At 43.3% G+C, this 13,889-nt stretch overlaps 1 protein-coding gene across 3 annotated transcripts in view; it reads right to left on the bottom strand.

Annotated features, from left to right (window-relative positions):
• Positions 1-13,889, bottom strand: part of GMCL1 (germ cell-less 1, spermatogenesis associated) — a 182,993-nt gene that overhangs the window by 58,763 nt on the left and 110,341 nt on the right. For all 3 annotated transcript variants that reach the window (XM_073622005.1, XM_073622006.1, XM_073622007.1), the window contains one exon: positions 2,054-2,144. In XM_073622005.1, coding sequence (XP_073478106.1) covers positions 2,054-2,144 — 91 coding nt within the window. The remainder of the gene's footprint in view (positions 1-2,053; positions 2,145-13,889) is intronic.

Consider the following 13,889-nt stretch of genomic DNA (forward strand, 5'->3'; position numbering starts at 1 on the left):
CTAATGGTTATAAAAAAAAAAAAAAAAAGTCTAGGAGTGCCGGGGTAGATAGCTCTAGGATGGATTGTAACAGAGCAATGCTCCCAGTTTTTGGAAATGTCATTACTACTATTCTGGATGGGGAATTAAAAAAAAAAAAAAAAAAAGATATAATGGTAACAGATTATTTTTGTGCCTCCACTGTAACGCTCTCTAAACTCTTTACCAAAAAAATGGGTTTAGTTAAATTGTAATACATTATTTAAGCTATTGCACATATTACCTGAATATATTACCAACATTAAATATTAAGAAAAAATTAAGAAAGACTTTTCTTTTAGCACTTAAGTAGATGCTAAAATGCTATTTTGTGGTAGTGCAGTGTTAATTTTGATGTAAAATTTTGATTTAGTTTTAGTCATAGTCTTGACTTTATTGCCATTTTAGTTTTAGTCGTATTTTAGTCATCTGAATCATTTTAGTCAAAAAAAAAATTTATTTTGCTAAAATAGTGTTAATTTTGTCAACGAAATTAACACCGGATAACAGTATTATATATGACAGATGTTTATCACTTAGCAACATCTTTCAGCTCTACAAAAGTCTTTGGCTAGCCATGCACATTTAGATCCTTCAACCCTGCAGTCTGAAGAAGAGAAATCATTTGATTATACATCCATGCTAAACAGCTTGCATAGATGAATCGCCCCTGCTGGCTGATGTATTCAGACAGCCGCTGCACATGCAACGGTCTGAATCCCTGAACAGCGATTGCATTTGAACAAATGCAGTAAAGGATCAGCCAGCAATTTTCCACGTGGCCCCTTTGATTTTTTTTAAGTGGAATTTTGCTGACAAGTGGTGCAGCCAGCTTTAGTAAAAAAAAAAAAAAAAAAAAAAAAAAAAAAACATTGCTATGGGGTGGATAATCTTCACATTTGACCTCTCTCAACAAAGTAAATAGTCAAACAAAAACACACACATCACTACTGTTAATCAGCCAAAATTAAGAGAAGGATTCACACAAAACATAAGTGATCTTAACCACATGCCAACTAGCGGCCGCAGTTATAGTGCGGCAGAATGGCACGGCTGGGCGAAACGATGTTATGTAACATCGCTTCGCCCTGTGGCCACTAGGGGGTGCGCGCTCCCCCCGAGCCGATGCGAGTGCCTTCCGGAAAACCCGGAACTGTGTGTGTAAACATACAGTTTCCGGTGCTCTGAGGAGAGAACTGACAGATCATCAGCTCATACAGAGTATGAACAGTGATCTGTTAGCTTCCCTGCACAGTCCCCACCCCCCTTCAGTTAGGACACACATTAACCCCTTCGCTGCCAGTGACATTTTTACAGTAATCAATGCATATTTAAATCGCACTGATCGCTGTATTAATGCCAAAAATGTGTCAAAATTGTCCATTGTGTCTGCCATGTCGCAGTCACGATAAAAACCGCTGATCGCAGCCATTACTAGTAAAAAAAAAAAAAAAAAAAAAAAATAAAAATGCCATAAAACTATCCCCTATTTTGTAGACGCTATAACTTTTGCGCAAACCAATCAATAAACACTTACTGCGATTTTTTTTACCAAAAATATGTAGAAGGATACATATTGGTCTAAACTGAGGGGAAAAAAATGTTTTTTTATATATTTTTTGGGGATATTTATTACAGCAAAAAGTAAAAAATAATGCGTTTTTTCAAAATTGTCGCTCTTGTTTATAGTGCAAAAAATAAAAAACGCAGAGGTGATCAAATACCACCAAAAGAAAGCTCTATTTGTGGGGGAAAAAAGGACATCAATTTTGTTTGGGAGCCATGTCGCATGACCGTGCAATTGTCAGTTAAAGCGACGCAGTGCCGAATCGCAAAAAGTGCTCTGGTCTTTGGCCAGCCAACTGGTCCGGGGCTGAAGCGGTTAATCACCTTTCCTCCAAACGGAAAGAGGGTTTCCATGTACGGCTACTTCTCAGTATCTAATAGGGCAGAAGAGTGTCAACTATGGGATAGGATGATTCTCTCTCTCCTCCCCCCCGTCCCCTCCCCCCTAAGATAAATAGCAGACACCAACCTTTCCTGCGCTTTGAGAACCATGCATCTGCTTCAGGCAGCAACTGTTTTAGGGATCCATTCCAGGAAGGCACTAATTGCAGGAACATCCACTATGAAAAAATAAGACGAATACATCAATACTATGTGCAAACAAGAGAAAACACAGAGTGCTGTGAGATAATACTTATAACCATGGCTTTGTCACAATCCAGGACCACAATTTCATTCATTCCTTTACCTCATTGCACAGCAGAAATCTAATTCACATGACAATTGAAATATTAGATTATATTAACTTGGTAGATATTATTACAGTGTGCGAAGAAGAAACATATCCCCAGCACTTATTCTAACTATTACCCGTGTTCAGCCATTGTTGGATCAGTTTCCACAATAAGCAGTGGCTAGTGTTTGGAAAGTGACCACAGAACAAATAGGCTTTTATAGTTTTACAGTAATACATATTTTTTCACAGAATAAAAAAAAAAACTGAATTTTGGTGTACAGAATCTTCACATGAGACGACAATACAGAACATGGTATTGTTGGTGCCTGACAAGCGGGTCTAAGTATTTCAGGGATTTTTACGCACAACCATCTCTAGGGTTTACAGCGAATGGTCCGAAAAGGAGAAAATATCCAGTGAGCGGCAGTTGTGTGGACAAAAATGCTTTGTTGATGTCAGAGGAGAATGGGTAGATTGGTTTGAGAGGATAGAAAGGAAACAGTAACTCAACAACCACTCGTTACAACCAAGGTATGCAGAATACCATCTCTGAACACACAACACATCGAACCTTGAAGCAGATGAGCTACAGCAGCAGAAGACCACACCGGGGGCCACTCCTGTCAGCTAAGAACAGAAAATGGGCTACAATTCACACAGGCTCATCAAAATTGGACAATAGAAGATTAGAAAAACGTTGCCTGGTCTGACGAGTCTCAATTTCAGCTGTGACATTCAGATGGTGGGGTCAGAATTTGGAGTAAACAACATGAAAGCATGGACTCATCCAGCCTTGTATCACTGGTTCAGGCTGGTGGTGGTGGTGTAATGGTGTGGGGGATATTTGTTTGCCACACTTTGGGCCCTTTAGTATCAATTGAGCATTGTTTAAACGCCACGGCCTACCTGAGTATTGCTGCTGACCATGTCCATCCCTTTATGACTACAGTGTACCCATCTTCTGATGGCTCCTTCCAGCAGGATAATGCACCATGTCACAAAGCTCAAATCATCTCACCACTGGTTTCTTGAACATGACAGTGAGGTCACTGTACTCCAATGGACTCCACAGTCACCAGATCTCAATCGAATGGAGCACCTTTGGGATGTGGTGGAACGGGAGATTGTCATGGATGTGCATCCGACAAATCTGCAGCAACTGCGTGATGCAATCATGTCAATATTAACCAAACTGTCCAGCACCTTGCTGAATCTATGCCACGAAGAACTAGACCTGTTGTTCTGAAGGCAAAAAAGGGTCCCATTACTAGCAAGGTGTACCTAATAAAGTTGCCGGTGAGTGTAATGTTACCAAAGTAACATTGTACTACTCTGAGGAAGTGATCAGGATTTTTTTTTTTTTTTAACTCATGATGATTGCTTATAGCAGTGAATTACATTTGCTATAAGCAAGCATTTTACTGAGTGAAACAGATTCAGGTTTCTTTTGTTGTGATTAGCTGTGATTGATCAAAGCTAATCACATGGTACAGATAGGCTGTGACTGGCCCCGTATGTACCATGTGATCACATTGGATAATCACAGCTAGCAACACAATTGTACATAATGGATGGCATTAAAGGAAGCCATCCATTGTGTACAACTGTCATGTGACCTGCTGTGATTGGCCACAGTGGTCAGATGGTACAAGCAGCAAGCCGGTACTCTGATCATTCATCGGCTGTGTCCAGTGACAGATTGCGACACTGAACGGCGCTTTGAGAGGAAGTCATATGACGATCACTCAAAATGGTAAGTCCCCCTTCACACTTGTGCGACTTATCCTGCGACTTGGGACTGCAAAGTGGCATGTCAAGTCGTTCCCCATGATTTCCAATTATAACCATTTATATATGTCCAACTTCAAGTCGTGCCGACTTCAAAGTAGTCCCTGTACTACTTTGGTCCGACTTTCATGCGAGTTGAAGTCCATATACCTCAAGTTTACACAGGCATTCTCTGAAATCGCAGCAAAAAGGCAAGATGGTGTCAAAACCGTAAAATCGCGGTAGTGTGAAAGGGGCCTAAAGCCACCACCTAGCCGTCTTTCTGCTATAGGCTGGGTGGGAAGGTGTTAAACACATAGGGGTTGATTTACTATAGTCAAGTAGTCTGTGCACTGCAAGTGCAGTTGCTCTAGATTTGAGGGTAACATGCAAGGAAAATAAAAGAAAAAGCATTTTTGCTTGCACATAATTGGAAGATAGAAATCAGCAGAGCTTTCCCTCAGATCTAGCACAACTGCACTTGCAGTGCACAGACTATTTGTCTTTAGTAAATCAACCCCAATACCTGTGTTAGGCTCGATTCACACCTATGCATGTTGATTCTGAGCGTTTTTGGAGTTTTTTTTTTGTCATGCTTGCCACGTTTTTGAGCAGCGTTTTTGCCACGTTTTGCGTTTTTTTTTTTTTTTTACAGTTTAAAAAAAAAAAAAAAAAAAAAAAAAAGCCAAAAAACGCATCAAGAACGCTGCAAAAACGCTGAAAAAACGGTACACTTGCGTTTTTGATGCTGGTCCATTGAATTCTATTACATGCAAAACGCTGCATTTTGCATGAAAAAAGTCCCTGACCCTTTCCAAAAATGCAGAGGTACAAAAAGGCATTGATGTGAACATGTTCCATAGGAACCCATGTTAAAAAATTCCCATGCATTTCTGCAAAATGCATCAAAAAACGCGCTAGTGTGAATGGAGCCTAATATGAGATCCCATTAAGGCTGAAGTTTGAAACTTGTCTTATCATTCTTCAGATTTTTATGTGCACTATTGAGGAGTAAGGATATGTGGTCTGGTTGAAGTTGAATTCCAATTTGGGACTTTTTACTGTAAGCTAGATTTCTAGACACCGATTATATTATGTCCCTTTGAGAAGATACTAATCCTCATCTAGCTATTGAGGACACTTTTTCTTGGTGGGTGCTTTTTTGTGAGAAGAAAGAAGAAGAAAGTGTGTGTGCTGTTTAATCTGCCCCTTTCTAAGGCCTCATGCACACGGATGTTTTTACAGCCGCTTTTTTAAGCGTTTTTTTGCAGCTTAAAAACGCCTCTCCATGCTAGTCTATGGCCTCATGCCCACCATGGCATTTTTGAGCTGTAAATGGCATAGCCGTTTTAAAGCTGCATAAAAAAAAACCCAGGACCAATGCGTTCTGAGGCTCCAGCGCTAGAGCTGTAAAAACGTCAGACGCAAAAGGTGTTAAAACGTGAATTAACGAGGCTTAACGCTGTGTTAAGCCTCGTCCGGCGTTTCTGTCTCCATTCAAAATCAATGGTTCCCTATGGGAGCCCATTGATTTGAATAGAGGTCGCACCAGAAGTCGGATCAAGAGGATGCGACTTGTGTGCTGAGAATCTTGAAGGGGGAACTCCGTGAAAATTAAAAAAAAAACTTGCGTGAGGGTCCCCCCTTAGACGATACCAGACCTTTCGGTCTGGTATGGATCTTAAGGGGAACCCCCACACCAAAAAAGAAAAAAAAAAAAAAAAAAAAAAAAAAAAAAGGCGTGGGGGTTCCCCCAAGATCCATACCAGACCCTTATCTGAGCACGCAGCCCGGTAGGTCAGGAAAGGGGGGGGGGGCGAGCGAGCGTGTCCCCCCCCCCCACTCCTGGACCATATCAAGCCACATACCCTCAACAATGGGGGGGGGGGTTGGTGCTTTGGGGCCCTGCGCCCCCCACCCACAAGCACCTTGTCCCCCATGTTGAGGAGGACAAGGACCTCTTCCTGACAACCCTGGCCGTTGGTTGCCGGGGTCTGCGGGCGGGGGGGTTTATCGGAATCTGGGAGCCCCCTTTAAATAAAGGGGCACCCAGATCCCGGCTCCCCACTATATGTGAATGAGTATGGGGTACATCATACCCCTACCCATTCACCTGGGGGGAAAAAGTGTCAAAAAAAAAAAAAAAAAAAAACACACTACAAATGTTTTTAAAGTAATTTATTAGGCAGCTTCGGGGGTCTCTTCCGACTTCTCCGCGCTCTCCCGCTGTCTTCTCCCGGTCTCCGGTGTCTTCTGCCTGGCTCCTCCGCTATCTTTTGCCGCTCTTTTGTTAGCGGTGGCCTGGTCTTCTTCCCTCTTCCGATGTTGACACGACGCTCTCTCCCGATGTAATGCCGTGTGTGCGGTGCGCAATGACTTATATAGGCATGGGGTGTGGTCACCGGGTGAGGTCATCTTGTGATGAAGACGATGGAGAAGACCAAGCCACCACTAGCAAAAGAGCGGCAAAAGAGCAGAAGATAGCGGAGGAGCCTGGCAGAAGACACCGGAGAGCGGAAGAAGAGGCCGGAGAGCGTAGAAAAGTCGGAAGAGACCCCCGGAGATGCCTAATAAAATTAGTTTAAAAACCTTTGTAGTGTGTTTTTTTATTGACACTTTTCCCCCAGGTGTATGGGTAGGGGTACGATGTACCCCATACTCCTTCACATAGGGTGGGGGCCGGGATCTGGGTGCCCCCTTATTAAAGGGGGCTCCCAGATTCCGATAAGCCCCCCGCCGCAGACCCCGACAACCAACGGCCAGGGTTGTCGGGAAGAGGCCCTTGTCCTCATCAACATGGGGACAAGGTGCTTTGGGGTGGGGGGGGCGCAGGGCCCCCCCTGCCCCAAAGCACCAACCCCCCCATGTTGAGGGCATGTGGCTTGGTATGGTCTAGGAGGGGGGGGGGGGGGCGCTCGCTCGCCCCCCCTTTCCTAACCTACCGGGCTGCGTGCTCGGATAAGGGTCTGGTATAGTCTTGGGGGGGAACCTCACACAGATTTTTTAAAAAATGTTTGCGGGGTTCCCCCTTCAAGATTCTCAGCACACAAGTCTCTCCGCAAGTCGTATCCTCTTGATCCGACTTCTGGTGCGACCTCTATTCAAATCAATGGGCTCCCATAGGGAACCATTGATTTTTGAATAGGGACAGAGAAACGCGGCTGAAAGCTAGTGCAGCTTAACGTGCATTGAATTCAATGCAAAACGCTGGAAAAATTGCGTTTTAACGCTGCTTTTTTCCTGCCGTCTGTACTAGCTTTACAGCCAGTTTTTTTAAAACGTCCGTGAGCACGTAGCCTTTACTGTAAAAAAAAAAAAAAAAACCTGGCTGATCCTGCAACTTCCTGTGTCCCCCTCTCTGCACTGACTACCGTGGTCAGTTTGTGTGGCTCAGTCTTCCGCAGCTCACCTCAGTCCCCCTCACCCCCTCCCCCCCTGCCTGTCAGCTCCGTGTTGGTGTCTGCCCTCCCCCCACTCCTGCCGCTATAATTAAAAAATTAAAAAAATTGGAAATGGTCAATGCCAGCCCCTCTAGTATAACACGGCATAACACATGGTGTTAATGTTTTATTAAAACAAAGCTTCTAAATACCTCTGTACAGCTATCTCCAGGCAGGTCACGTGACTCTCGGCCGGTCTCCAGGGCTATTGCAGGAGGGGCTGAGCGGCCACGTGACCTCCTTGGGTGACGTCAGCGGGAGATCTCGGCAACTCCTGCAGAAGCCCTGGATCGGAGTAGGATACTGGCCGAGAGTCATGTGACCGGACTGAAGATAGCTGTACAGAGATACTATTTAGAAGCTTAGTTTTAATTAAAAAAAAACATAGTTATAAACTAGTTATCTTTTTCAGCCACATGACTACAATTCAGCTTTCACTGCAGAAAATAACATTCATTATACCAAATGATGGTTATAACTTGCAGAGATAGTGATCAGACCAGATTAAAGAGATAAACATATATCACACCTGATACATTAGAACTACTGAGTGAGCAAAAAAAAAAAAATCTTGTACATTTAAAAAGTGAAAAAAAAAAAAAATGCAGAACAAAAGAAAAACGCGAGCAGCACAACTAAATGCCAAGTGTAACTAAGAATTAACATTATACAAAGCAACACTCTACCAAAAACAAAATAAAAAATGAACAGTCCCAAAAATCTCGAAAAAAAAATAATAATAAAAAATAAAAACAAAATAAAAATATGGGGGGGGGGGTACTCTGAACAGTAAAATTCAAGTTTACACCCAATGGAAAAGAACTCACTGAACTCCCTGGACTACTAACTACGTCAGAACAGGCATAAGGATTCTGTAATGTGAGGAAAACAGTACACCATATGGCCAAAAAAGACAAAAGAATCCTCCCAATGAATCCCGACAGAAAAGAGTTCATCAAAAGTGAATGTATTCAGAAGTGCAACAAAGGGAGAGATAGAGCCGCGCCTAGAACCTAATTAAAATGAAACGATTACACTGCTGAGATTAATCAACCTAAAATAGTCTGAAGTGGCAGTGCTGCGAATAATATTGTACTTCAATATGTACTTAAAATAAATCAACAATATAGGTAACAACTGTGATTATGTGTATTTATAAAATGACATGAAAAGGTGGTGTAATTTATCTTCAATAAAATACTAAAGGGCTTACAAAATAAAATTAAAAAAAAAAAATCAATCCTTATGTTATCTAGTGATATGGCTCTAAAAACTACTGGATGTGATTTAAATTTCAGAGGCATTTTACACAGAAAAAAAAAATATATATATATTATATACACACACATACATTATATATATATATATATATATATATATATATATATATATATATATATATTATATATATAGCCCTACCAAAAAAGTACTCTATCAAAATAAATAATTAAATGCAATCCATGTGAACACAAAAATCATTCAATATTATTAACGATTTATATAGCATCAATAGTTTACACGGCGCTTTACAATGTAGAGGGGGGACAGCACAATTACAGTACAGTGCAATACAGAAGGGACAGGAGAGCCCTGCTCGTAGAGCTTACAGTCTAAAGGGGGTGGTGGTACAAAAGGTAATAGATGCGGGGAATGATTTGATGAGGTTGTTAGGTGGGTGTGGGATAGGCTTCCCTGAATAAGTGAATTGTCAGGGATCTCCTAAAGGTGGACAGGTTAGGGGCTGATCGGATATACTGGGGAAGGGAATTCCAGAGGATGTGTGAGGCTCTGGAGAAGTCCTGAAGATGAGCATGAGAGGAGGTAACAAGGGAACTAGGAGAGCAGGAGGTGCTGGAAGGAGCAGAGGGACGATTTGGGCGATATCTGCAGATGAGGTTGCTGATGTAGCTGGGGGCGATGTTGTGGATGGCCTTGTATGTTTTGGTTAGTATTTTGAATTTTATACGGTGGGGTAGGGGAAGCCAGCGAAGGGATTGGCAGAGAGGGACAGCAGTCACAGATCATGAGGTGTATTAGTCTAGCAGCAGCATTCATGATAGACTGAAGGGGGGATAGCCTGCTTAAGGGTAGGCCATTAAGGAGAGAGTTGCAGTAGTCAAGGCAGGAAATAATCAAGGAGTGAATAAGTTGCTTTGTGGTGTCATTAGTCAGGAAGGGTCGAATTCTGGAAATGTTGCGGTGGTTAAGGTGGCAGGATTTAGCCAGCGATTGGATGTAGGGGCTGAAGGTGAGGTCAGAGTCAAGGATTACACCAGCACCCTGGCATGTGTGGAGGGACCAATGGTTGTACTGTTGCTCTTAATAGTAAAGTCATGGGGGGGACCGGGAGGGAGGAAATATTACAAGCTCAGTTTTAGAAAGATTGAGTTTGAGAAACTGGTGTGACATCCATACCGAGATGTCTTTCAGTAAGTTTGAGATCTGTGAGATCGAGGGGGTGAGTTGAGGAGTGGAGAGATAGATCTGGGTGTCATCGGCGTAGAGGTGGTATTGGAATCCATGGAAGGTTATCAACTGGGAAGAGGTATAGAGCGAGAATGGGAGGGGACCAAGGACAGAGCCTTGGGGTACCCCAACAGAGAGAGGAAGAGGAGTAGAGGAGATTGAGTTGTAAGCTACACTGAAATTGCGCTGAGATAGGTAGAAGGAGAACCAGGATAAAAGCAGAATCACAGAGGCCAAGGGAATGTAGTTTGCTGAGGAGAAGCAGGTGGTCAACTGTGTCGAGGGCAGCAGAGAGGTCTAAGAGTATGAGTATGGAGTAATGCCCATTGGTTTTAGCAGTTAGTAGGTCATTGGTGAGTTTTAGTAGGGCAGTTTCAGTAGAATATTGTGGACGGAAGCCGGACTGTAGGGGTCGAGAAGGTTGTTGTCTGTGAGGTAGTGACTCATTCGGTCATGGACAAGGTGATAGATGAGCTTGGAGGCAAGTGGGAGCAGGGAGATGGGTCTTAAGTTATTCAAACAGGTGGGGTCTAGTGAGGGTATTTTAAATATGGGGGTAACCAGTGCATGTTTGAGCAGGGAAGGAAAGGTGCCGGGGGAGAGGTTGAAGATGTGTGTTAGGGAGTTTAGGATAGAGTGGGAAGTTGGTCGCACTAATTGTGAGGGGACAGAGTCCAGGGAACAGGTGGTGAGGTGGGCATTGGAGAGGAGTTTATCAACTTCATCGGTGGTAACTGGGCAGAAGAAGGAGAGTATTGAGTGTGGTGTTGGACCTGATGTGTTGAGTAGGGGAGGAAGTTGAATGCTGGATATCTCCTTGCGAATGGTGTCGATTTTGCTTTTGAAATGGATGGCAATCTGTTGAGCGGTAAGTAAGTTGGTGGGTGGGGGCAGTGGGGGGGTGAAGTAAGGAATTAAGGGTAGAAAGGAGTTATAGTGAATCTTTAATCGCTTCCAAACTGCCCCACGTACAATTTACTGCGGCAGGGCGGCCCGAGTGTGCAAAATGACGTACCTCATTTTGTGCATGAACCGCTCTCGCTAGGATTGGACACAGCGAGAGCCAATCACGATCTCTCTTTTCCTTCAGTGAATCCACACCCTGCCCCCAAGTTAGAAAGCACCTCCCAGGGAACACATCTAACCCCTTGATCACCCCTGGTGTTAACCCCTTCCCTGCCAGTTTCATTTATACATTGATCAGTGCAATTTTTTTTAGCACTGATCATTGTATTGGTGTCACTGGTCCCCAAAAAGTGTCACTTGGGGTCAGATTTGTCCGCCGCAATGTCACAGTCACGCTAAAAATCGTGGATTGCCACTATTACCAGTAAAAATAAAAAGTTAATAAATCTATCCTGTAGTTTGTTGACGTTATAAAACTTTTGTGCAAACAGATATACGCTTATTGGGATTTTTTTTTTTTTGCCAAAAATATGTAGTAGAATACATATTGACCTAAATTGATAAAGAAATTTGTTTTTGTATTATAGCAGAAAGTAAAAAAAAATAATATTTTATTTCCAAAATTGTCAGTCTTTTTTTGTTTATAGCGCACAATATAAAAACCGTAGAGGTAATCAAATACAAAAAGAAAGCTCTATTTGTTGGAAAAAAAAGGCATTTTATTTGGGTACATCGCACGATCACGCAATTGTCATTTAAAGCGACGCAGTGCCGTATCGCAAAAAATGGCCTGGTCAGCAAGTGGGTAAAACCTTCCGGGGCTGAAGTGGTTAAGACTTTTGTGCAAAAACGTAAGCCTAAATGCACTCAAATAGCAATGTCAGCCGAGCATTTTTTATAAAATCAACTCTGCAGGGACCATAGACAGACTATCTTTCTCAAGTAATCTAGAGGTCTCCGAGCCTCAGGAGCTAATGGAAATGTTAGCAGCAACTTATCCTTCTAAGAAAGCTCTGCAGGAGCCATAGACCGACTGTGTGGTACAAATGTCGACAATCCTCAGGAGCTAAATATGCAGGGATGATGAAAAAGGCTTGTATAGTGTAAAAACTGTTTTTTGCATTTTTTTTCACCTTGCATATACATCATAGTAGTTTTCAGATCCATATCACTAGATAACAAAAAAGATTAATTTTTTGTGAGCACTTTAGTACTTTATTGAACATAAATGACACCTTTCATATAATTTTATAAACACACATAATTACCGTTGTGTTACATACTGTATTTATCGGCGTATAACACGCACCCCAAGTTTAGGAGGGAATTTTAAGGAAAAAACTTTTAGGAGGGAAGGAGGCAGCCTTGCCCCAGTGCAGCCTTGTCAGTGCAGCCTTGCCCCAGTGCAGCCTTGTCAGTGCAGCCTTGCCCCAGTGCAGCCTTGCCCCCAGTGGTCAGTGCAGCCTTGCCCCCAGTGGTCAGTGCAGCCTTGCCCCCAGTGGTCAGTGCAGCCTTGCCCCCAGTGGTCAGTGCAGCCTTGCCCCCAGTGGTCAGTGCAGCCTTGTCCCCAGTGCCGCCGACATACACAAGTTTAGTGTGTATTTTTAAATATGGCGCCGCGGAGTTCGGAGGGACTCGGCGGCGCTCGTTCAGCTGAACGAGCGCCGCCGAGAACACAGTGACTGGGCGGAGCCGAGATACACATAGCCGAGGGTTCTCGGCTCTTCTCGGCGCCGTTCACAGTCACACCCAGTCCCTATGATGGACATAACAGAGGTCCAATGGCGGGACTGGGCGGAACTGTGAACGGCGCCGAGAAGAGCCGAGAACCCTCAGCTATGTGTATCTCGGCTCCGCCCAGTCACTGTGTTCTCGGCGGCGCTCGTTCAGCTGAACGAGCGCCGCCAAGTCCCTCCGAACTCCGCAGCGCCATATTTAAAAATACACGCTATGTGAATGTCGGCGGCGATCGCGGCAATCGCTCCGATAGATCACAAAAATAGCGGGGATCGGCGTATAACACGCACCCATGATTTTCCCCTGATTTTAAGGGGAAAAAAGTGCGTGTTATACGCCGATAAATACGGTATATTGTTGATACACTGTTTTAAGTAATTATTGAAGTAGAATATTCTTATTCACAGTGCTGTCACTTCAAAACAGAATATTATTGCGACATGTCAAACTTTTGTGTATGCATCCTCTTGGGGTGGTGCGGAATTACCCCTACATAGTATGGCAGGCCAACATTTCTTTTCAAAATTTTTATTGGTAACAATCGGATAACAATTGACAATTCCAGTTTAGCATAGAATGAGCACATTAAACAGAGTACATTCTACTGAAGTAAGACAATGGTAGCATTTGTTCGAGCAGAATTTCATACAGTATAGGATAATGTAGAGATTCTATGTAGTCAGGTTAATATCACAGTATATAACATCGGTGAGATCTAAGGTCTAATAACACGACTTGGGTTGTGTAGGGTGGTGCTCTGAGGAGAGGGCAATAATAACAGTTACACTACATAAGTTGGTAGGCTTCGTTACCATAGGTGTTCATTGGAATAAGGGAGGGGTTGGGAGGGGGGATAAGAGAGGAAGAAAAGAAGGGGTGAAGAAAAGTATACTAGTTAGAGGGAGGAAAGAAAGGCTGTGGTCAGGTGGTCCGCACAGACCATTGACGCTTCATGTCAAATACAGCATAATTCAAGGTTCAGGGAGGCATTTATCAAAGTCTGGGGGCATAAAATAGTCTACCCATGGGCGCCAAATTTTGAGATGTTGGGGAATTTTGTCTAGAATTGTGGCTTCGATTTTGCTGTGTATCATAGCCTGGGTAGTCCTGTTCTTCACCTCAGCAATGTTTAAGGTTGGGGTTTTCCAGGCTCTTGCTATCGTTTACTTGGCTGCAGTGGTTAGTTGGAGGAGGAGCCGTAATTGTGCCCTAGTGTAGTCCTGTGGGGAATAGTTCAGTAGGGCAAAGGATGAATTGGGATCAATCGTTTCTCTTAATAGAGTGGAGCCCATTTGGAATATCGTCACCCAGAA

This window comes from Aquarana catesbeiana, linkage group LG03 (genome assembly GCF_042186555.1).
Source record: "Aquarana catesbeiana isolate 2022-GZ linkage group LG03, ASM4218655v1, whole genome shotgun sequence".
In the NCBI taxonomy this organism is placed as follows: Eukaryota; Metazoa; Chordata; class Amphibia; order Anura; family Ranidae; genus Aquarana; species Aquarana catesbeiana.